The 25186-nt window shown below is 52.4% G+C and overlaps 1 protein-coding gene and 1 pseudogene across 1 annotated transcript in view; both read left to right on the forward strand.

Annotated features, from left to right (window-relative positions):
• The first annotated feature begins 13136 nt into the window (after positions 1-13136).
• Positions 13137-25186, forward strand: part of NECTIN1 (nectin cell adhesion molecule 1) — a 79827-nt gene continuing 67777 nt past the window's right edge. Inside the window, exon 1 of the mRNA XM_064268943.1 lies at positions 13137-13645. Within this exon, the coding sequence (XP_064125013.1) occupies positions 13567-13645 (79 nt within the window). The 5' untranslated portion in view covers positions 13137-13566. The remainder of the gene's footprint in view (positions 13646-25186) is intronic.
• On the forward strand, positions 16914-22216 carry LOC111752841 (small ribosomal subunit protein uS2-like; annotated as a pseudogene).

Raw genomic sequence — 25186 nt, forward strand, 5'->3', positions numbered from 1 at the left:
AACCGTAAACCTGGGCTAATAATGCCTGGTCCACCCACATACCTCACAGGCTGCTGTGGGGATCAAATGAGATTATAAACCCAAAAGCCCTTTGAAAAATATAAAACAACCACCCAGCCTGGTTTTGCTGTTAGTATGATTACTGTTGTGATTGTGTGTAGGTGCAACTGTGAGAGCAAATTATGGCAACCTGGGTGTGTGAGAGAGAGCGAGCTTGTTTGTGTACATGGGGGCACGTGTACCAGCTTCATGGAAGGATGGAGTCCTTACGTGGGCACCTGCCTTTACGGGAGCGTAGGGGGCAGTGTATGTGCAGCTCTGAGTGTGTGGGGACACGTTCACACATCTGAGTGTTTTCATATAATAATCTAACAATTCCATATTCAAATATAACAATATATGGTATCTTAATATAATAACACTATGTGCCAGGCATTGTGCTAAGCCCATGATATGAATGCTCCTGTTCCATCCCCATGACATGTTTATAAGGGCAGGAGAAAGGGTGTGGGCCAACGCAGGCATCTACACGAGGCTGTGTATAGGCCATTTGCAACATGTGCGTGTCAGTGTCGGAAGGGGCATGTCTTGGATGGAGGTAAGGTGTGCCTATTCATCTCATCCAGGGAGCAGAAACGTCTCTGTGTGCTGAAGTATCAATGGAAGTATGGGCATAAACGTCCACGAATCTGAGTGTATGTATATGTGTGCGTGCCTGTGTGTGCACGCACGTGCATATGAGCTTACATCCACCTCCTGTTCCCAGGCCCATTAGTAAAACTGTTCATTATTTATCAGCTGCCTGGGCTGCACCAGCCCTCTGTGTGCCCTGAGCACCGCTGCCACACAGCCATCAAGCCCACACAGACACATTGCGGTGACAGCAGCATGCCTGGGAGGGGACTGCCACTCTACTCTCTGGAGCCCCAGTCTGTGCCTGGCAGCAAGACCCTGCCAGGGGAAGGGACAGATTGATGATGCCAGGCTTGGAGCCATAGGAGCGCTCAGCAGATGGGCCAGGCTCAGGGGCCTTCAGAGCAGGACAGACAGAGCTGGCATCTTCAGGTCCAGGGGACCTGAACACAACAGACTAAACCCTGTGCCTGGCTCAGAGGCTCCATCTTAGCACAATATGGACTGGGGCTGCAGTGACCAGGTAGAAATCACCCCTGCTCCGCTAAAGCCCTACCGTGGCTCCTCACAGCCCTCAGGATTAAGTCCAGACACCATAGAGCGATGTACAAGGCCAATACAACCTGGGTACGTGCCTCCCAGCCTCCTCTCCCACCTTCTCCTCTTGCACTGCACAACCAGACTGAACTGTTCTCATCCTTCAATGCCCCTAGCCCTCTGGACCTTCTTGTTGCCATTACCTCTGCCTGATTCCTCCACAACATCACACTTTGTGCTTGGCAGTCTCACCTCTTGGGGCTCAGTTCACCTCTGCAGGTACCTTCCCTGAACCTCCCTGACCCCCTCAGCTAAAGAAGGGTGCCCACACACCTGACATTCCCCTGGAGAGGCCCCTAGATTTCCTGACTATACCACTTCCTATAGAGCCTTGTCTTCCCCAGTAGACTTTGACCCCAGGAAGGAAGGCTGTCTCATTGTTGGTGGATCTATGCCTAGCAAAGTACTGCTCGAAGGTGGTCCACAAATATTTGTTGAATGAATTATTGTCGAAAGCCTGTTGTGGGAGACTGGTTGCCCTATGCATTCCATGTAGATATCACGGTGTTCAACTGGGCAGGCTCCAGTCTCTTAGATCTCAAGGCTGGGGAGAACTTCCCTTTCCCCCACCCCTCTTCCTCCATCTCACCTCACCAGTAATAACCATCACCCCCAACAGGTGTGGAGATGCTACAATTGACAAAGTGCTATCACAAAGGTCCTGGGAGTCATCAACAACATTTTACAAACGCAGAGACTGAGGTTCAGAGAGGTAATGTGGCTCATTAACAGGGCGATGGAGGAGCCCTAGTGATGTAAGGGCTTGGCTGCTAACCAAAAAGTCAGCATTTTGAACACACCAGTTGCTCCACATGAGAAAGGTGTGGCAGACTGCTTTCATAAAGGTCTGCTGCCTTGGAAACCCTATGGGGCAGTTTTCTGTCCTATAGCGTTGCTATGCATTGGAAACAACTCCACTGCAGTGGGTTTTTGGTTTAATAGGGTGACCAACCCATCTAGGTTTGCCAGGGACTTCCCCGGTCCTAGGAACTCCATCAGTCCCAGGTGAACCACGCAGCTGGTTGGTCATCGTCCTAGTCCAAGGTCTCATGGTTAGTAAATGGCAGATGAGGGCTCAAAAGCTAGTCCTCCCCACCCCAGATGATATGCTCTCTCCCTGCTCGGCTGCCTCGCCAGCAGTAGGGGGTCTCAGGTGCCTCAACATTCAATTAGCTGCACAGGGATTGTCGGCCCTTTGAATGTCAGCTCCGGGCCACCTGGCACCTTCCTTGAGCACCTCTCTGCAGTACCATGAGCTCAAGGAGTGCAGACATTAATATTAACCTAAATCAAATATAATTTAGAAGCTCATTTCTGGAGGAAAAGAACCTTACATAATATAGAAAAAAAAAGTAAATCTATTATTAAAGTAACTCCATAAAGATCTTAAAGTAAATTTCAAAATTAAAAAAAACCTTCACCCACAAATTGTTTTCATTTCTCCATGGTGATTTCCCATTTCTCCCATAGGTGCATAGTTTTACAGAATTGTAATGCAGTGTGTGTACAATACTTGTTCTTCTTTCCACTTCACATTATAGAACTCCGGTTTGGATTTCCCTCACTCGAGAGTCTCTGTGTCACTAACATCCCTCATTAGCTCAGATCACTTGCGGGCTCAGGGCTGCCTCCTTCCCAAAGGGATCTCCTCAGCGGGGGATTCATAACCCAGGGCCCCAGCTGGGCTTTTGTGTGTTGCCATGCAAACACTTCGTGTGCCAGTGTGTGGTTTTCGGGGCAGAGGGACGTAGCTTCCATCAGATCCTGAAAAGGTATGAGGTCCTAAAAGGTTAAGACTCACAGTGCTGCAACACCCCCCAGAAAGAAGGACATCTCATCTCCCTGCTCCCAGGACAGGTGTCCACCACGTGCTTTCTCCACTGGGTTTGGGCTGACCCAGGAATTCTGCTCTTTCCTTACAATCGATTCCATTTCTTGGCCTCCATCCAGCTCTCAAAAAATCTGGCTCCTCTAGATGGAAGTCCCTCCTAATAATTATCCTGACCACAGCACCCACCCCCCCTGAATATAAAGGCACTATGTAAGGTAAAGGAGTGTGGGGGAGAGGTTGAGTGTCTTCTTTCTCTCTTGAAGTCCCTTTCCCTTTTGCCTCTTTCTCCATCAGGTATTCTCCAGGCTGAAGCTGTACCCAGTCCTTTCTCATCCTTTTTGTCTAAGCCCCTGCTCCATGATAACCATCACTGGAAATCACTGGTCACTACTGCTCTTGAGTTCTAAGTGCTCGTCCCCCCAAATTGGCAGATCTTCCAGACTAATATGGACTGGGAAGAAAGGCCTGGCAATTTACTTCTGAAGATCAGCCAGTGAAAATCCGATGGGTCATAACGGTCCCATCCCTATCTGATCACGGCGATGGCACAGGACTGAGTAGTATTTCGTTCTGTTGTGCATGGGCTGGGGGCCAATTTGATGGCAGCTAACAACAACAAATCAGGAATGCTGCCTCCGCTCATGCCCGGAGTTCTTGGATGAGTGATTCACAGGGATATGTGGAGCACCTTCTCACCAGGGGCAGGGTGTAAACTAACTTATCTTCTGGAGTCCCTTCTTTCTGGAGAACTGGGTGGTTCAAGATGTAATGGGCCTTTCCATCATTCCTCACAGCTCCAGCCCCAGCAGCCATGGAGACCCCTGGGACACGGTGGCCCACCAGGGAAAGGCTGGATACTTCTCCTCTGTCTGGGTACCACTTTGACACTACAGAGCATTGACCAGAGGTAGGGGAGAGGACAAGTGTGTTCAGTTGATCCATTCCCAAGAGTAATGGCAGCCATGGCAATAGGGAGACTCTGCAGTGGTCCCTGTAAGAATAACAGTAATTAAGCGTTGTTAAGCACTGTGGGATCCAGAGGCACCAGCATAATCACCACAGCTACCAGGGTGATAATAACAGGTGCCGTGGTTTCCCAATTACCCCCCAGGAGCACAAATTAAGGAAGGGGCACCCATGGTGGGTGGCTCTTCTCTGGGGTAGTTTGCAGCTTTGACCCAACTTCCTCCATAGGCTTCCTCCTCCTCCTCTCCTCTCCCCTTGCTGTCAGCATCAACTGACCTCAGAGAATGGACTGGGGACACAGGAGGGGGTGACCCCCACTTGCATACCATTCCCAACAGAGGTTCAAGTCTACCTTCTCCTTTCAATAGATTTCAGGGGGCTGGGGACTTCTTAATAGGGTTTTTCTCACATCAAAGTGAGCTTTATTAGCTAATTGCTGAATGACACAGAGGGGCCTGGGATACGGCTGGGAGGGGAAGTCATTATTGTATCAATTTTGGGCCTTTTCCAAGCCAACAGCTGCCTCTCTAAAAGAGCCTGTGCAAGCCAAGGGAGGGCTTTGGGAGAATTTCCTGGAGATGGTGCCTTTCGGGGCTGATCTCTGTCTGATCACCCTCCTTGCTACCCCCAGCCCTGAGGTAGGTGACGAAGGGGAGCCCAAGTGCCCACTTTTCAAAGGACTGCCATTCCTGCAGCCCTCATCTCAGAGCCAGGAGGGAGCACAGAGCTACTGGTTTGCTCTCCACGCCAGGGCAAGCATCCCATCTACAGCATCCCTGATAAATGGACCTGTGGCCTCAGTCTGAAAGGGACAGGCAGTCCATTCCATTGCTGCTCATCTCAGATCCCTAAGCAGTCTTCCTGATGTTAAAGTGAAATCTACTGCCCTGAAATGTATGCCCATTGGCCCTGGTTCTTCCCCGTGAAAGCACACAGATTATACTTGTTCTTTTTTCCTTTCAGGTTTTGGAAGATAGCTAATCACACTTCTCCTCCATCCCCTTTGGCCTTCTCCTTTATTAAGTCTGTAGCCACCTTCCATCCTTTCTCTGCAGGTAGCTTCAACTCTACTCTATTGGGATGACCTTATTATCAACTTCTCTGCTTTCCACCTCAAAACTTCCATCTGTACAGCCCTCTTCGCCTTCCTTCCAGGTTCAAAGAAAGAAGTGTCCTCTCCTCTCCAAGTATGACACCTCCTTCCCTCTCAGTCCCATCGCCCACCCACCCCTGGGTCTACTCCATGAATTACACATTCTTTCACTTCTTTCTCACCACCCGTCTGTCAGTTTGTCATACTGTGGTGGCTTGCATGTTGCTATGATGCTGGAAGCTATGCCACCGGTATTTCAAATACCAACAGGGTCACCCATGGTAGACAGGTCTCAGCAGAGCTTCCACACTAAGACAGAGTAGGAAGAAGGGTCTAGCAATTTATTTCCGAAAATTGGTCAGTGAAAATCTTATGGATCAGAACAGACATTGTCTGACTTGCTTGCTTTGGACATGTTATCAGAAGGGATCAGTCACTAAGGAGGATGTCGTGTTTGGTGAAGTAAAGGGCCTGTGAGGGAAAGGGAGATCCTCGGTGAGCTGGACTGGTGCAGTAGCCACAATGATGGACTTGAGGCTGTCAGCAACCATGAAGATGACGCAGGCCTGCGCAGTGCTTTATTATGTTATACACAAGGTTGCAGTGAGTCAGGGCTGACTCAACAGCAGCGACCTATCATCTGTCTATCCGTCTGTTCGTCTATCTGTCTCGCTTCTTGCACTTGCTATCCCAATCCCTTCCTCTCCACTAGGTCTTTTCCCTCTGGCTACAGGATGCTCAGACCTTCTCATCAGAAAGGGGAAAATAAGCCCCTTGGCCTCTGTCACGCTAAACTTCCTCAAGCTTCTGATTCATTTGGCTCATTCAGCCCACGACCAAACTTCTCAAAAGCGGAGTAGACACCTGCTGCCTCTGCTTTTTCCCCTTCCATTTGCTCCTTGTCCCCCTTTGATCCACGTTCTGCCCCTGTTCTGCCACCAATACCACTCTTTCCCAAAGACCCCTTCTGATTCTCACCAGCTTTCTGCAGCATCAGACACCGCTGGTAACCTCCTCCTCCATTCATTTCTCTCCTCACTTGGCTTCCATGACAACCCTCTCTCCTCGTTGCCCTCCTCCCTTACGGACCAATCCTCTTGTGTCCATCCTACCCACGTTGCTGCCAGAGGCGCCTCCTGAAAGCACAGCTCCAACAGCTCCCAACAAGCACTTCTCTGTTCAGAAACCTTCAATGGCTCACCATTGCCTACAAAAAAATAAATAAATAAATCATGAATTTGTAAAAGAATGCAACTATACGCAATATATCATATGTAACGCAATAATCTATCAGGGGTTTTCAAACTTTTTTTAAACAGCAGGACCCATTAAGAAGGCTCTTTCTCAGAAGCCCAATGTTTAAAGTGAAAAAAAGAAAAAGAAAAAATGGCTCCAGTTGAAGCAAGGAGTAGGGAACGCAGGAAATTCTAGGGCTCTCAAAACACAACGTGAAAACCACTAAACCAGTTAAATTCCTCAGTCTGCAGATGAGAAAACTGAAGCCCAGAGAAGGGAAAAGATTTGGCAGAAAGTAAATCAGAATGTGAGTTAGTTAGTCAGCACGTTTTCATTAAGTGCCTACCTTGTGCCAGGTACATTCTAGGTGCTAAGGCCACAGCAGGGAACAACGTGGACATGCAAAGCTCGGGGAGCTGACAGCCCTGTGGGGAGTGAGCCGAGCCTCATAAACAATTACTGAAGTAGTTGCAAGTCTGCAAGGGAGCTGGGCAAGCATATAGGAGGCGACTCAGCTGGCCTGGAGGGCACAGCGGGCCACCTAAGAAGGTGGCACACTTAATCTGAGCCCTAAAACGTAAGTAGCTGACAAAAAAGAAGGGGAAGAGTTTGGGTGCAGATGGAACAGCTTGGACGAAAGCTGAGGAGGTGAGTTTGGTGGCTGGAACCCCGAGTAAGCCCCAGTGGCTCCTACTCAAAGCCCTGGGTAGGACGAGACAAGGCTGTAGAAGCAAGCAAGTGCCCTAGAGGCCTTGTTGAGGATTTGATACTGGCCTCAGAGTCAGGCAGGCCAAGGAGGGCCCCTGAGGGGTTGAGACCTGATTATTCCCATTATAAAAATATCCCACTACTAAATGCAATGTGGTATCCTGGATGAGATCCTGGAACAGAAGAAGGACATTTGTAGAAAAACTGGGAAAATCTGAACAAATTCTGTACTTCAGTTAACAGTAGTATGCCAATGTTCATTTCTTAATTTTGATAAATGCACCATGGTTACTGTAAGGTACTGACTTTAGGAGAAGCTGGGTGAAGGGCATAGGGAACTCTATCATCTTTGCTACTCTTCTTTAAAATCCAATATTATTTCAAAATAAACATTTTAAAAAATACATCTATCCCTCTGGCACTGTGGCAGAGGAAAGCAAAACTGGATGTGGGGAGACAGATGACAATAAAAATGGTAACTTCCTGTACACCAGTAATGGCTCCAAGGATTTCACATGTTTAACTCATTTAATCCTCTCAACTCCCTGAGGTAAGTACTCTTTTTCTCCCATTTTACAGATGAGGAACCTGAACACAGAGAGGTTAAGTCATTTGCCTAAGAAAACACAGCGACTGAGCGGCAGAGCTGAAATTTAAGGATTCAGACCTTGGCAATCTGGCTCCAGAGTCTTGTGGGATTGACTACAACATTGCATTGTACTTTTTCCTCTCTGGAGGGGATTATCAAGGAATGAACTAGGAAGTGACCTGTGAAAATGAAGCAATGTCACTTGATTTAAGATCTATACTGAAGACAGCGTCAACTGGATTTGTGTTTGAATTGGAATATGGTGGTTGAAGAAGAAAGAAGCGAGAATGACTCCTGGGTTTCCAGCTTAAGACTACTGGCCTGAGTCTAGTCTCCTGATGCTTGGTTCTATGCTTCCTCCTGTCACTGAAAGAAACCTTCAAGATCTTTTGTAATCTGGCTGCACCTACCTGCCCCTTTCTCTGACACGTAGCCAGAATGCAAAGCAAACTGGTCCACCAGCTGTTTCCACACAGGCTCCAACATTTCCCACCTCCATGTCCTTGCACAAGCTGTTCCCTCCACCGGAAATTCTGTCCCCCACCTCCCCTAGTCCAAACTTAATCCATCCTTCAGGGCCTCGGTCAAACATCACCTCTTCCAGAAGCCTTCCTTGCTTTCCACAATGAGAAGCTCTTGCTCTTTCCTTTGGGTGCCAGCTTTTTTCTTTTCTTTTTTTCCCTCTTTTTTTTTTTTTTTGGTTGGGGGGGGCCTCTCTTTGGGCAGCTAACAACTTCGATCCTGTAATATGGGTGAGATTTGAGTAGGGTCTTTGCTGCCTCAGTACCTGACATAGTAGGTACTCAAAAAAACATTTGTTAATTATTCACAATAGCAAAAAGATGGAAACAATGTAAGTGCCCATCAACAGATGAATGGATAAACTATGGTACATACACACAGTGGAATACTACACAGTGATAAAGAACAATGATGAATCCATGAAACATCTCACAGCATGGATGAATCTGGAGGGCATTTTGCTATGTGAAATAAATTAATGACAAAACGATAAATATTGTTTACACACAGAAAAAAACAATCTTTGATGGTTATGAGGGAGGGGAGGGGTGAGGAGGGGAAATCACTAACTAGATAGTAGACAAGTGGTAACTCTGGTGAAGGGAAAGATGCGGTGTGATGAACCACTTTTGTGTGGCCTTTCTAGACATGGTCTTGTAATTCCCACCCGAGTGAATGGGTGGGACTGCGTGATAGGGTAATTGAGGCCCACCAAAGGGATTGGTCAGTTTTGTCATCCTGTTGGGCTTGAAATGAGCCACCCCAGATGCAGGAAAGAGAGGATCCCTCCATCACCAAGGAAGAACAGCCGGGAGTGGAGAGCATGAACTTTCAACCCAGGATTCCTGAGCTGAGAAGCTCTGGGAATGAGGAGACTGAGACAGAGGGCCAGCTGTAACCCTGGAGATGGTGTGAAATGGTGGCAGAGAAGTGGCGGCAGGAGAGACCGTGCAGTGGGCTTCCCAGTCCATAGAGTGAGAAAGCTGAGTGCCTTTGGGCAGAGGCAGAGAGGCAGGGAGAGGCCTGGCTGGGAAGAGGCTGTCCTGATGGAAGAACTGTAACCTCGAGCAGTCTTGAACCCAAATTATAACCTGTTACTTCCCTAATAAACCTCATAATCATGAGTATTGTCTGTGAGTTCTGAGTGGCCATTGCAATGAATTATCAAACCCAGTAGAGAAGTAGAGAGTGCCGTGGGAGGGACGGTTGGTGTCAGAATTGGTAAACATGGTGGAGGCAAGAGGCATGTCTGACCTCTACCTCATAGGAATCAGCCTTGGGCTGTTGATCTTGATTCTCCTTCCTCCTTGTGAAGTTAAAGGAGATAAGACACCACCCACATACCATACCATTGTTACAAAAGAAAACACACAATATAGGGGAAGTCAGCACAACTTGATTAAGGTAAAATCATAGAAGCTTCCAGACACATCCGAACACCTTAAAGGACCAAGTTACTGGGGCTGAGGGCTGGGAACCATGATCTCGGGGGACATCTTGGTCAATTGGCATAACATAGTTCATAAAGAAAATGTTCTATGTCCTAATTTGGTGAGTAGCATCTTAAAAGCTTGCAAGCGACCATCTAAGACACACACTTTGGTCCCATCCCGTCCAGGGCAAAGAATGAAGAAAGCCAAAGATACAAGGAAAATATTAGCTCAAAGGACTAAGGGACCACACGAACCAGAGCCTCCGCCAGTCTGAGCCCAGAAGAACTAGATGATGCCCAGCTACCACCACCAACTGCTCTGACAAGGATCACAGTTGAGGGTCCCCGACACAGCAGGAGAAAAATGTAGAACAAAATTCAAATTCATCAAAAAGAAAAAAAAAAAGAGCAGACTTTCTGGTCTGACAGAGACTGAAAGAACCCCCAAGACTATGGCCCTCGGATACCCTGCTAACTCAGAACTGAAGCCACTCCCGAAGTCTACCTTTAAGCCAAAGATTAAAAAAAAAATTAGACACCCTTAATACCAACAATAGCACACGAGAAGACCGTGCTTCTTAGCTCAACCAAGTATATGAGACCAAATGGGTAACACCTGCCCAAAAGCGAAGACAAGAAGGCAAGAAGGGACAGGAAAATTGGAGGAATGGACACAGGGAACCGTGGTGGAAAGAGAAAGGGAGAGAATGGTGACACATTTTGGGGACTACAACCAATGTCACGAAACAATTTGCATATAAATTTTTGAGTGAGAAACTAATTTGCGCTGTGAAATTTCATCTAAAGCACAATAACATTAAAACAATTTTTTTGTTGTTGAGTGAATCAGCTCTCTGAGCACACAAGTTCTATCTTATTTTCCTTTGCCCCCTCCCTGGCTCTCTTTTTCCATCTTCTGAAACCCACTACACAGACACTCTCACAAATACACACCCTATGCTTCGGTGCTTTGCATGTTTTAGGGGACTGTTTAAAGATGATGACTATCTCATTTACTCTCATCAACCTTTTCCATCCAGCCCATCTCCAGGCAGCAACAACCCACCCACCAGCCCCAGACACACGCTGTCTAGAAGCCCAGGTAAGAGCAGAAGATCAAAAAAGCCTTAGCCAAGGTTGGAGACAGTAAGAGAACTTGAGCAGGGAACCAGTAAGCATCGGGGAATCTGGAATTGTCCTCACAAATCCATCCATCCAGCTCTTTCAGCCTGCCAGGAGCAGGGTCCGGGGCTGCAGCAATGAACCCAACACAGCCCTGGCCCTTCAAGCATTAGCAGTTAGAGGAGAGGTTCCTGGCTGCCTGGGGGAGCTACCACACACTCAACTTTGATAGGACATTCGCCAACTTAAAACTCGCCAGGGGCTTCCCTGCATTTAAGCTCAAGTCTGATACTCAAGCCACATCCATGTGTGGGCCCCTACTCACCCAGCAAGGAGCCCTGGTGGTGTAGTGCTTAAGTACTCGGCTGCTGGCTGAAAAGTTGGTGGTTCAAATCCACCAGCCGCTCCATGGGAGAAAGATGTGGCAATCTGCTTCCATAAACATTACAGCCTTGGCAGCCTTGGCAGCCCTATGGGGCAGTTCTACTCTGTCCTACAGGGTCCTGTAGGGTCATTATCAATCCAAACCGACCCAAAAGCAATAGGTTTTGGTTTTTCCTCACCCAGTTGTTTGTCTTCAGCCCTTCCTCACACATGCTGACTTTTCTTCTTTAAATCCAGTCTCCTGAATGCCTCATTCCCACATAGCTTGGTTGATAAATGACTCACTTTGCGCCTGTGTCCCCTGCCCCTGAAGCCTTTGCTAACCCCTAATCCACCCCGGGCTGAATTGAACTAGGCACTTTCTCTGTGACCCACCGACCGAACTGTGTGGGCACACCTTGGACACACACCACATTGAATGCTTGTTTATAACATTGGTTTCAATCTATGTCTGCCACCCCCAACTAGACTGAATGCCTTCAGGGCAATGAGGATGTCTCTGTATCCCCAAGCCTGGCACAATCTTTGGTATAAAGTGTGAATCTACGAGTGTACTCTGTGTGACAAATGAGACCACTTGCTTCAGCCTGAAACCAAGAGACTGGGGCTGGGGGTAATCCCAGATGGTGGGCCTGTGGTGCCCTCCTTGCCCCTCCCCCTCCAGCTGCTCTTCTTCCCAGGAACTAGAATTTACATTTTATCAGGAACTGACCACTTCCCCTTTGCTCCCTGCTTGGAGGGTGGGCAAAGGCCAAAAGGAGCACTGTCTGGTCAGGCGCCTGGGGAGAGCTTGATGGGAACTCCTGCCTGTCGGCCTCGTCTTGGGCGAGGGGAAGGGGGTAGGAGGTTCAGAAAGGAGGAGGAGAGGGCAGGCTTCAGGCTGCCAAGGGCCCGGGGGCCCAGTTGCCTTGGCAGGGAGCCAACCCCACCCGGATGTGGCGGGTGGTGAACGGGATGGGGCGGAGAGTCCCTGCCCTGCCGGGCCGCTGACTGGATGGGGCACTTTCGCCGGAATGCTGCAAATCGCTAAAAACAAAAGTGCCACAAAGGGAGCAGAGGGCTAGTTCATGTTCTGTTTGAGGTGAAGGGCTGCAATATTTGGAAGAGGAACCCCCGAGGGGAGTGGGGATTAGAAAAGAAATCCTACTAGAAACCTCAGTGGCTCCGAGCTCATTCACGAATGCCCACTACGGACTTCTCCGGCAGCTTCCGGTCCCTGGCTTAGCTGCCCCTCCAGTGAGCGCCCAGGTGATGCAGAGGCAGCCTCTGGCCGCTGGGTTCTAGTCCCAGCTCTGTCACTGTCTGCCCTTGTGTCCGTCGGCAAGACGCCTTACTTGCCTTTGTTTCCTCATCTGTCAAACGGGGGCAGGGTTGGAAAGAGGTCTGTAGAAGCCCTTTCAGCTTCGACCCCGCGCGGTACAGCACGCCCCTCCACAGCCCCCCATCTTAACTCCACCCCCACCGACAGCCTGTCCCCCGACGCTGGCCGCTAGGGGTCACTGCCTCCCTTTGCCAGCCACGGAGGAGGGCGGCTTGGCCTCCCGCCCTCTCCGGGGCTGAAAGGAGACCGAAGGGGCATCTCACGAGCGAGTGGGCCTGAGCGTGACCCCCACGGCCCTCACGCGGGCTCCGAGTCTCGCCTCCGGCCAGGAAGGTGTGCGCGGCCGGGCGGAGGCCGGGCCCGGGCCGGCGCGCCTCGGAGCCGGGAGGGGGTTAACGCTAACCCCTCCCCTGGGTCTGACATCACAGCGAGAGCGGGTGAGAGGCTGAGCCGTGCGAGTGAGAGAAAGAGAGGGAGCTGAGCGAGCGCGGCGGACTCGGCGCTGGAAGCTGCACATTGTGGCGGATCGCCGGCCCGGCCCAGCGAGCACAGCAGCACGGGCGGGGACGCGCCGCGCCAGGGGCTCGCTCTGCTCCCGCGGCCTCGCCGAGCCGCACCGCCGGAGCCGCCGGGACAGCTCGCTGCGCGCCCGCCGCCTGGGCCCCGAGCCCACCCCGCCGCCCGCCCGCCCGCCGCCCGCCGCCCGGGCTCGTCCCGCCGCCCCCCGAGGACGGCCGGCCATGGACGCCTGCAAGTTGGAGCCGAGCGGCTGCGTTTGAGCGCGCCGGGCAGCCGGGCGCGCCGGGGGTGGGTCCCTTCTCCCAGGCCGGCTCTGCGTGGAAGAAAAGGGCGGGGACCAGCGTGGGGCGGAGAGCAGAGGAGGGGACCGGGGCATGACTCCTGCAACTCGCGGCGGGCATCTGCCGAGCCTCTGAGCCGGCGGAGGCCCGGGCCCGATTGCGGCCGCGCGGAGCCCAGCCCAGCCCACCCGCCTCGGCCGACGGCTGCGGGCTGACCTGGATCATCCAAGCGATCGCCCGCCGGCAGTGATCCACCCTCGTCTTCCGGGCTGGTTTCTGGAGAGCCAGGAGCGCTCTCCCTGTCGCCCCTCTCGCTGGACCCCTGGACCCCGATGGCTCGGATGGGGCTTGCGGGCGCCGCTGGACGCTGGTGGGGACTCGCTCTCGGCTTGACCGCATTCTTCCTCCCAAGTAAGTGTGTTCGGCTTCTACCTCGTCTTTTCCATCCATTGCCTCCCCGGGGCTGGGAGATGGATGGCGGGGACGTTTGGGTTGTAGGGAGTGAAAAGAGCCAGAAAAGTTGGGTCACGGCTTAGATAAGGGGGCGGGGGGGGGCAGCAGAGGAAAGGAGGTTGAGAAGCGAGCAGCCTGCGGTGCAGGGAAGCAGTCGGATGCACGTCTCTCTGTAGCAAGAAAGCACTTTCTGGGCTCAGTTTTTCACAAAAATAATATGTAATAGCGTTCTATTTATTTAATAACCAGCTCTCAGCTCGAGAAGCAGCTTGGAAACACCGTATGTTACATAAATGCAAAATAAATAATCACCGTCTCGGCGTATGCAGACAACAGCCCCAGGGGGAGGGCATCAGTCTCGGAGCTGGGGGGCTGTGGGTTTGAAGGATGGCGGGGGGCTGCGTGTCTCTCCGATCCCTCGGTCAGATGCTCCGGGCGCTCGGGCCGCTCCGGCCCCAAGTCGCCCCACAGCGGGCGCGGAGAGTCCGCTCCTGCAGCAGAGGCGGCTTTTAGCTCACCTGCGGTTTCTTTCCTGGAGGGTGAGGCCGAGGCCGCGGGGATCGCATCCGGCCGGCCTGGCGCAGAGCTGGGCTCCGCCTCGGAACTCCGCTCGCTGTTTGGGTGGCTGTCCCCCGAGGAAAAGCCGCAGGCTTCGTGTCAGCCAGGTGGTTGCATGACCCACTTTCCCAAGGGGCTCCGAGGAGTCCCATGTGTCCTTCCTCGAGGTGCAGGCTGCCGGCGGCGGAGGGGTTAACTCAGCGCCCGACCGTAGGGTGGCCCCAAAAGGTGGCCGGTTGTGGCCCACTCTGACGGTTGGTGTGGGGGCGGAGGCTGGGACCGGCCCGGGCGCATTGTGCTGGGGAACGAACTGGAAAATGCGTTTAGGAGGCAAATCCGACCGAGTCCCCTGGCCTGGATTTAACTCTTTGTGTCCCTGGGGAAGTTCTCCAGCTCCCGCCTTGGCTGATGATACTGGCGTGGGGGCGGGGGGGGGGGAAGGGGGCTTACTCCAGCCCCCTAGAAAGAAACCTGAGACGACCTCCCGCCCTAGCAAGACGGGTTTTTTAGGAAGAAGGGCTTGGCTGAAGCACGTGGCCCTCACCTTGGGGTGGCAGAATAGGGGAGTAAGGAGACCAGCCCTGTGTGGGGCAAAAATATTATTACATCGAAGGCGCCGCTGGCAGCGATCAGGAGGGGTGCCTACGGTGTCGCAGACTGGCCGTGCAGTTTGTGAGGAGGGGCCAGCCTGGCTGCCAAGTTGATAGGGGATGGGGGTGTGCCCTCGTGGAAGGCAGGAGCTTTGCCTCACTTTGGTGCCTCTTCTCCTGCTGCCTGCTCACTGCTGAGCGCCCCGCAGATCTCGCTGAACCGCTATGGCATGAAGTCAGCTTGCGGAAACCTGCACCGGGGTGCCCCGGCCCCCAGCCCCTGAGGTGCTGCCCTGCTAGGTGTGTGTGTGGGGGGTCATTTCTTCAGCGTCTTGGAATTCCAGGGCACAGGTGGCACTGTCCACTTAAAAAGGGCATGACCCAGCGCCCTCCCCTGACACGTTGTGTGCGCGTGGTTAATTCCTTCTTAGGGGAGCTGGAAGCTGGCTCTGCTCCTTTCAGTGGGGGTGGGGAGGTGACATTCTCACCTGGCTTAAATATGGACACTCCCCCCACTGCAAATCTAGATGGGGGGTGCAGAGAAGGAACCACAGTTCAGACAGGCACTTAATAAGTGCTCTTCCATTGATTGTAAGCAATGGATGGATAGCGGCAGCACAGCCAAAGTTCCCGGACTTGCCCAGCTCCTTTCTAACCAGTACCTGTGGTCCTGGAGGCTCCTCTGCTTACTCTCCTTGGTCTGCTTGCAGGAGAGGCAGGTGGGTATGGCTGTGCCCAGTAGTACACTTGGACAGAGGCCAGTAGGCCCTGAAGTTGCCAGCTCACACCCTATTTTTCATCTCCCTGCAGCCTTCTTCCCGATTGCTGGCTACTGCTTTTCTCTGGGGACCTGCCAGCCTGATGTTCTTTTCTGGGTTGTCCCTGGGCTGTGGCCGGAGATGGGAGGTGAGGGGAGAGCCCCCAGTGTGCCCGATGGTCCCCGACTTTGAAAGACTCCCACTCTGGCTATTGAAATGTAAACACAGAAATATGTTTTCAGCAACACAGACTCCCAGGCAGGATGGTGAAGCCCTGTGAGCCTGTTTGTTTCCTGGGATGGCAGTCTGCTGTTCCCTCCTGTTAACTCAGAGGAGAGGGCAAGGGAGGTACGGGGCTGCCTCCCAAAGAGGGCAGGGAGGGAGCCCCAGTGAGGAGGCCCAGAACCTGCCTGAGAAGCAGGTGTACTGCGCTGGTGTCCCACCTATGCCGCACCCTCCCTAATTGGCTTCCCCAAACCTTGTCTGGAAAGAGAACACACACCCCAGGTGTCATGCACACCCTCAGAATTAGTTTCAAGACCTGTCGGGCCACCACACACCCCTTCTCTGCAGCCTGCACAGAACTGGCTGCTATGGTGGTTTCCTTTGAAACTTGAGTGTCAGGACTGTGGAGTTATTCTCCTCAGTTCTCACGACAGTGATGTGATAGGCCTCGCTGGGCCAGACGTTATGGCAAAACCAATCCTGCTGGCCTGGGGTTTACGTACGTGCAAACGGGAATCTCAGTGCCTGTTAAGAGGCAGCGCAGTGGAGTGTATCTCACAATCAAACCCAAGGCCTGAGAGCCAGGACTAGAGGGGAGAAAGACTGCAGGGCCAAGGCCCAGCAGCCTGGCTGGATGGAGGTGGAGGGCCCTAGAACGTGTCTCCGAGCCCGAACTGCTGCACATTTGAGACAGCTGGCCTCTTGGAGCCCAACACTGGCTAAGACCAGGACTGTGATATCAGTTTCCTTCCCAACCACTCAGCTTTGCACAATGACTCCACCTCATTGGCCACTGCTGACCCCTGGACCCAGTGTGTGCTGCCAGGACCCTAGAGCTGAGGGCTGAGCAGGTGGGCCAGGCCGCTGGGGCAGAGGGTCGGTCCCAGTCGCTGTGCCTGCGATACTGCCATTGTTTAGCAGCTGACTAACGTTCATTGTTCAGTACAAACAGAAAACACCCCAGGGAGGTGTGAACGTACCTTTGATTTCCCGATTGTGTCTTTCCTGGTTAACCTGGTAAATTGAAAGACTTCTACCTGGGGGAGGGGCAGAAGGAGAGGGTGTCTTTTTATTCGCCTGTTGTGATGATTTTTTTTTTTTTTTTTTTTTAACCTTGAATGTCAGCCAGTGTGCCAGGCTGGAATAAGCAGTAGCCAGTGGGGAAACTTGGGCTACAATGTTTCTGACCCACTGCGTCGAGCCTCACCTTCGGTGTAGAGTGGCTACGGGCACACACAGGCTCAGGGTTCCGTGTGTTCGTGTTGGTTAGCTATGATTCAAAGTGTACCTGCAGACCCAAGGAGAACTGGGATAAGGTGTGTACGCTGGTATCTGTGGGTCAGCCTGGGACTGTGTCCATAAATAGATGCCAAATGTATGTTCACACATAACTAATTGTGTATGGCTTTCCAGCTAGGATTTTGTGAGTGGTTCTGAGCCTTACTAATGTCTGTGTGTATGTCAGAGTGTCGCTGAGGGTGACTTTGGGAGGAGATCTTGGAACTCCTCAGAGACCTAGGATTTGCCCTTGGCAGGCTCCCTCCAAGATGTGCTGTGCCCAGTCCTTTGGGGATGGGAAGCCTAGACACTGCTTTCTTTTTCTGCTCTGCCCTTGGCTTTAGACTGGCCTCTCGATCCTCGGAGGAGGATGCCCAAGACCTTGACAACACCTGGAGAGGCTTTCTCCTCTTGTCAGCCTTCTGTTTCCCTGGCAAACAGCATCACCAGAACTCAGTATTAACTGGAGCCCGGCTTGCCCCACAAGTTCTCATGATTCCTGAATGGCTGGGAGGGGCTGTGGGAGACAGGTTTTTAGCTATGAATTTGGCATCTTCGCTTCCTGCGGGAGTACTTGGGGAAAAGGGATCATCTGGGGGGTAAAAGATGGCATATTCTGGGCATAAGTATGGGCTTTGGTCTTCCATGAGCAACCCTGCGGAGCCATGTGTGCCCAGGTCAGTGACCTATGTGTGCCTGGAAACATCTGGGCTCATACAGCAGAAAGCAGGGGCCGAGCCCCCTTGTTGGAAAGGCAAGTGGGAATGAGGTGGGCAGAGAGTGGGAAAGAGGACAGCTCTGGGAGCCCAGCACCCTGTGCCCAAGCCCAGCTGGAAAGGATTTCTCCTGCACGATGCCTGCCCCTCTCCACGGAGACAAGGTCTGCAGATCCAGCAGCAGATGTGCTGGCTGGGACAGAAGGTAACTTAAGATCTGACTAGGGATCACCTTGCAAAGGGAGGGCCCTGAGCTGGAGATAACACCCCTTAGTCCAGTTAACTCCTGAAGCCCTGGATTCTCTTGTGCTGTTTGAGGCTGGGAGAAGGGAGAGGGGAGAGACAGGAGAAAACCCACTGAACCTAAGATTGCAACTCTGACCCCTCCCACAAGGAGAAATGGACTCATTGTAGCAGGCGAGACTCAGGAAGGACACAAAGAAAGACTTTCTGACAGCAGACTGTAGGCTCTTAAGGGCAATGGAAAATCCAGGTTTACCCTGGGAGCAGGGGCGTGGGCAACAGATGTGTATTCTTTGGGGTTTGTGGGATCTGTGCCTTTCACAGTCTTCCAGGCAGGGCAGAGCAGCAGTGGTCCCAGGCCCCAGATTTTCTGGGGACAGCCCTGGCCTTATCATAGTGAGAAAGCAAAGTGGGGCCAGGTGACTGGGTTTGAATCCCAGCTCTACCAATTGCTGGCCGAGTGAATTTGGTTTGGTCACTTTGGAGGCCTCTGTTTCCCATCTGTAAAATGGGTTTCTGTTAATACAGATTTCAAAGGAGGTTTGTGGAAATTAGTTTGAGAATAATGTATGACAAGTGCTTAACACATTGCCCTGCATGTAATAAACATGCAATGAAGTGGTAATTCCTACTATTCACTCTACATTTCTTCTGAGTGGTCCTGGTTCTCTCTGAGTCTGCTGCTTGGGAAGTGCCAACTTTCCTCTCTCTTAAGAAAGCCACTCAGCTGCCTGCCTGCTTCCTGGCTGGCCTCACTTCCTTTGTCTCCAACAAGGAGCTACCCCTCCCCCACTGGAAATGATGGCTGTGAATGCAAGCAGCCCCAGGAGGCTCAGGTAGCTGGGCTGACCTTCTGGCACCTGCCTGGGTCCAGCCTGGGTGGTCGTGCCATTTGTCCTTCAGCATGTCGCCTTTTGTCCTGCAGCATGTCACCAAGGGATCTCCTGCCACCTGCCCCCCACCTCGCTCCCTGGCTGCAGCCCAGCTGGGCACCATTGCCCATCTGGAGCCCTCACTGGGGCAGCGCCTGGGGCTGGCAGGCAGGGCCTGGGATTCACCCTTGCCTTCCTTCGGAATTCCACGTTGGGCGAGGAGGGGGTTGGGCAACAAGATCCTCTTTCTGGGGGTCCACCCATCCAGCCAAATAGGGGGCAAATCCTCTCTGGAGGCACCCCCTTCTCACTGGCAGAAAGCCCTTCTTTCAGTTTCTCCTGTTGCAGATTGTACCTTCCCTCAATGATAATAATCACGTTTGTGGCACTCTTTACAGCTTACAGCATCCTGTCATAATTTCAGCTGATCCTGCCAATAATCCCCTGTGAATGGGCGTTAGTATTGCTTCCATTTTACAAATGAGGAAACTGAGACTTAGGTTTAGTAGCTTGCTGATTATCTCATGCCAGTGTGGCCTAATTAGATGCCAGGTCTTCTGCCTCCGAATCCAGTAGATCAGGAAGATGAAATGGGGTAGGACGGGCAGACAGAGAAGAGGCTGAGCCACACCAGAGTGGAATGTGTCTAGTGAGATGGCCGTCCCTTCAGCCACCATCAGCTTACACTTTCCCCTCAACAACCACGGTGCCAGGTGTTGCCTTCATACAGCATGGTGACTCCCTAGGGAAGTGAGAGATACTTTAAGGATACAGGCTGGAGGGTGGCCCAGCTGGAGCTGACCATGCAGCCTAGGTTGGCAGAGTGCACGGGACACCTAACAACAGAACAGCTAGGTGGGCCAAAGGCAGTGACATCACCTCCTGGGGATCTGAACAGAGACCTGGGCAGGGCCTCTGAGATGTGAGCCTGGAGCCCCAGGGCACAGGCAGACATGGGGTCAGGGTGTGGCCTGGCCCAGGAGCAGAGCGTGGGTGCTCAGAAACCATTATGGACTGAGTGGAGCAGCAGAGAGGGGGAGAGGGATGAGATTTGGCAAAGTCGACTCTCCTGGGCCGTCCCCTACCCTCTCTGGTCTGCGCAGACCCCAATTTCATTCTCATTTTATGAGGAATCTCATTACCAACCCACAGACAATAAAACCCGCCTGGCCACTCTGGCCCCGGATCTCATTAGAGGACATTACTTCCTCTGGCTGGTGGCTCCATTGGGACATAGCTCCAGGCATGGTCCAGGCAGCAAAACAGGCCAGTGGCCATGGGCACAAGGATGTATGACTAGGGAGTTTAAGTTCTATCTATGGGCTTAAATGGAGCCCCCCATGCCTAGAGTGTGTGCCTCCAAACCTGGAAACACCACGGAGTGGGGGTCCCTCCTGCTCACATGGACCCTCAGTTCTACCCTCTACCTGAAGGGGAGAAGGACATTTATTTCCTTCAGGGCTATTTAGAGCCCTGGTGGCGAAGTGGTTAAGAGCTTGGCTGCTAACCAAAAGTTTGAATCCACCAGCTGCTCCTTGGAAACCCATGGCTACTCTGTTCTATAGGGTCATTATCATTACATGGAGGAGGGGTCAGGTGGAGGAGGGCCTGCGGGAATGAGAGACAGCACGCCTCCTGAACTGTAGGTCTGGACATAGTGAGAGATATGTCCTAGCAGTGCAGTCAGTCTGGAGTTCTCATAGTACCCTTGGCCTGAATCTTGACCCATCTTTCAGGCCAAAAGATGGGGCTAGGAGTCTGATGACCCTAGACGGGAGCATTTTCCCTCACCTGCAGATAGAGTTTCACCCAAGACCCCCACTCAGGATGCCAGAGCCTGCTGGTAGCCTTGACAGGGGCTTCCTGGTGCCACTCCTTCCCCCAAAAAACAGCCCTCACTGCAAAGGAAAATGGTAGTAACAGTCATGCGGCTGAGTAACTGGTCCACATCACCCAGCTGGGCTGTGATGGGACCTCGGATTCCATGTCAGGGCTCTTCCCACCATTGATGGGATTCTTTTTTTCTTGCAAATTCTAGAGCTTGTTGACAAGTTCCAAAATACTCTGCCCAGCCCCCTGTCCGCCCGTACCCTCCCCTCTCTGCTGGTCACCCAGAAGACTACAATTACTCCTTGGATGTTTACATACAAAACTTTATGAGGGCAGCCTTTACAGTGTTGTCTGGGGTTCCCACTGCAACTTAAAGGGGAAACTGCCACAATGTCCGCAGCCCTTGATGTCCTGCAGATAAAGGAGGAGGATGCCCTTAAATTCCTTGCTGCAGGAGCCCACTTAGGTTGCACCAACCTTAACTTCCAAGTGGAACAGTATATCCACAAAAGGAAAAGTGATGGCATCTACATTGTAAACCTGAAGAGGACCTAGGAGAAGCTTCTGTTGGCAGCTCGGGCCATCGTTGCCATTGAAAACCCAGTGGATGTCAGTGCCATGTCCTCCAGGAATATCAGCCAACGGGCTGTGCTGAAGTTTGCTGCCACCCCTGGAGCCACTCCTATTGCTGGGTGCTTCACTCCTGGAACCTTCACTAACCAGATCCAAGCAGCCTTCCAGAACCTGCGTCTTCTGGTGCTTACTGATCCCAGGGCTGACGACCAACCTCTCACAGAGCGTCTTATGTGAACCTGCCCACCATTGCTCTGTGGGATACAGATTCTCCTCTGTGCTACGTGTGCATTGCCAGCCCATGTAACAAGGGAGCTCACTCAGTGGGTCTGATGTGGCGGATGCTAGCCCAGGAAGTTCTGCACATGCGTGGCACCATCTCTGGGGAGCACCCATGGGAGGTCATGCCTGATCTCTACTTCTGCAGAGATCTGGAAAAGACTGAAAAGGAAGAGCAGGCTACTGCTGAAAAAGCTGTGACCAAGGAAGAATTTCAGGTGAACAGACTGCTCACGCTCCTGAATTTACCGCTGCTCAGCCCCAGGTTGCAGACTGGTCTGAAGGCATGCAGGTGCCTTCCGTGTCTATTCAGCAGTTCCCTGCTGAAGGCTGGAGTGCTCAGCCTGCAGCTGAAGACTGGGCTGCAGTCCCCACTGCCCAGGCCACTGAGTGGGGAAGAACAACCATGGAGTAATCTTAAGCTGTTCTTCCACAGTCCCTAAGAAAATGGAAATAAAGTCGACAGAAAATAAACATCAAGTTTCTTAAAAAAAAAAAAACGTAGAAAACAAGATGAGGGCAAAGGAAAGCTTGTTCCTCCTTGGTGCCTTCATCTTGTGGAGGAAAATAAACGCCAGGCCCAAACACCTCAGTGCACAAGGGCTCACTTAGTATACTCCAGTGCCAGGGTGGGGGGGTGGGCAGGGGGGTTAGGCAGGTCAGCCCACGCTTTGGCATGGAAGCAGGTGTTCCGGCCAAATGAGTCAGTGGAGACGGGAGCGCCAATCTGTTTGGGCAGACGTGAGAAAAGGGCACTGGGAAACTCTTCAGGCCCAGGTTGCTCCCCAGAAGGCCCTTGCCTGCAGGCAAGTGGGAGTGCACAGCTCGAACCATAAGCTCCATTCTCTGTGCTCCTGAGTGGTGCCCCAGAAGCCCTACTCCCTCAGTCCTGGTGTCCTGGGCAGAAATGCTGTCAGCTGCTAGGACAAGGGGAATAGAGAAGGTGCCCCAGGGCCAAGCCAACCCTGTTGCCACTTCACTTGGCCCCACTGCTGAGGAAAGCAGGTAGCAGCATCTTCAACTGTGGGGCTGTTGCAGCATAGCCCCTGGCTTATCTATCTCCCTGACTCTCCGGCTCTAACCTGCCCACATTGCCTCTTGGCTGAATGATACCTAAAGCATGCCTAGGAAGGTGTGCTCGCAGGCCCAGAAGCATTTGATGGCTGCTCCAACCCTGGTTCTTCTCTCACCGCCCTTCCCTGCATGCCAGACCTACTCATCCACACACTGCACTGTACATGCCCTGTGCCTTCCCACCTCAGTGCCTTTGCACATACTATTTCTCCGCATTTCTCCCTCACTTCCCATGTCCAAAACCTAAAGCCAAGAGCCATTTCTTCCATGGAGACTTCACGAAACCCCAGTCGGAATAACCCCTCTCATCTGCAAAGGCCCCCAGCACACCTCGTGCTAACTGCTTTCCATCTTGCTGCTTAGTTATTGGGCCTGGGACTTATTTTCTCCGTAAGACTAAGAGCTGTGTTGCTGATGGGGCCTCACAGCACAAGACCGGCCATTGGTGAACATGCTGGGTGGTTAGACGGTTGCTTGTTTGGACAATTGATATTGATGATGGTGATGATGATGATGATAGCAAACTTTTATTGAGAGTTCTCACGTGCCAGGCATGGTTGTAAACATCTTCATGTCATAATGTTTTTACTCTTCATAACCACTTTATATGGAAGGTACTTTCTATTCTCTCCATTTTGCATGTGGAAAAACGAGGCCCAGGCGGAGGTTAGGACACTGGCCTGAGATCACGGAGTCAGGGAGTCTGGCTCCAGGTCCATGTGCATACCACTGCACTAAGCTACCTGTCTCCGGGTAGGTGGGTAGGTGATGGAAGTGGACAGCGTACTGAGCCTGGGGTAGCTCACAAGATCCTGCTTCCAGAATCGCCTACTCCCCTAGGTAGCACTGTATGGCTTCCACTCCTGCTCCCCTGACTGTGCAGGAAGTAACCTGGTGCTGTTGCTGTGTATCCCTGGAGCATTTGGGGAGTCACTAGTGCTGTATCTTCAGAGTGTCTTGGTATAACTATTGTATCCTTTGGATACCTTGGAAATACGTGTCTTGGCAGTATTGATATGGCTATGCTAGAGTGACATGTCTTGATATTATCACTCTTTATCCCCTGAGTCTTTGGGGATCACTGATGCCGTTTGGGGGACCTCCTACCTTGTTTCATTGTGAGACTAGAGACAGCTGCAATTGCTTCTCCCAGAGACCCCACCCGGAACTGCCCCCAGCGGGGTGTTCCCAAGCTGGTCCCAGATTTTGGGTGGATCCAGGGCTCAGCAAGCTGATCCTATGCCAGGGATGGTCCTAAGCCTCTGGAGAGAGACCCCAAAAGATGGCAAGGGAGGGGCCCCAACCTAGAGAGTGGGGGTGTTCACCTGTGCTAGCTGCTTTGATCTCCTGGGATGAAAGGGCTGGTGCTTCCTCTGCCCCAGGCAGGTTCAGAACAGGGAGCTAGAGACCAGAGGCTGGATCTGTGTGCCCTCAGCTCCCCAGCTGGGGTGGAAAACTGCCCCAGAAGAGAGGAAAATGGGAGCAGAAAAAACCAAACTTCCTCCCAATGTCATAGCTAAGGACCAATAGTGGACACCAGAAAGTCCTCTCGGGGGTCCCAGGGCAAAGCTCTTCCCAGAGTGCCCCACAGGTCACCACGTGGACTCAAGCCTCCTCTCAAACTCACTGGCTTAATTAGGGTGGTAGCTCAGCTGCAGAACAGTCATCTGATACGTTTCGACGCCAAAGAGAAATTCCTCCTAGACCCTCTGCTGTTCTAGATTATCCATGCTCCGTTAGCTTGAATTATCGCTCGGCCTCTGTGGCCCAGACACAAACCAGAGCCATGCGATCAGCTCCTGGGACTGGAATGTGCACTGCACCCAGGAAATGCTGGAAAGAGATAGGAGGAAGGAAGGGCTAGGACCCACTCAACTCCTGTCCAAAACCAAGGGTTGCCTGGTGAGAACAAAGGGACCAGCTCTGCCCATCCTGAGCTAAGCCACTTCCATGAGAGTGGAGGGAAAGAGAGACTAGGACCTCTTTTCTGCCTCATGGGGCCAGGCCTCTATTGAGAGTTTTGAGTCAGTGGCAAGGCTTTCTGCAGCGGCTCCTGGGCATAAATTGGCCAGGCTTCCCGAAGTGTAAATGAGATCTAAGCGGAGCAGCACACACTGCACTGGCTGATTTTATTGCCATTCCCCATCTCCCCCACCCCCCAAACTGTCCTGATCTCATTGGCCTAGATTGCTGCATCTCTCACAATGATGGATGGGCTGCCTGTCCCTGGCCAGGCAGGGTGGCTGGCCCTGCTATGGAGACACCCTCCTATCTGGCCCCTTTGCAGATTTATTCTCTGTGTTTATGGTGTCCAGAGAGTAATCAGTGGCATGGGCCGGCTGAGCACGCTGATTATTTCCACTGGGTTGATCGATGGGCCTTTGGGGGACTTATGGGACACAGCCCCCTCTCCCTGTGCCTGCCTCCACCCCAGGCAGCACCCTCTTAACCCTCCCCGCCTCCGACGACAAGTCAGATCATGGACCTCCGGGTCAGAACTGAA

This window comes from Loxodonta africana, chromosome 15 (assembly GCF_030014295.1).
Source record: "Loxodonta africana isolate mLoxAfr1 chromosome 15, mLoxAfr1.hap2, whole genome shotgun sequence".
NCBI lineage: Eukaryota > Metazoa > Chordata > Mammalia > Proboscidea > Elephantidae > Loxodonta > Loxodonta africana.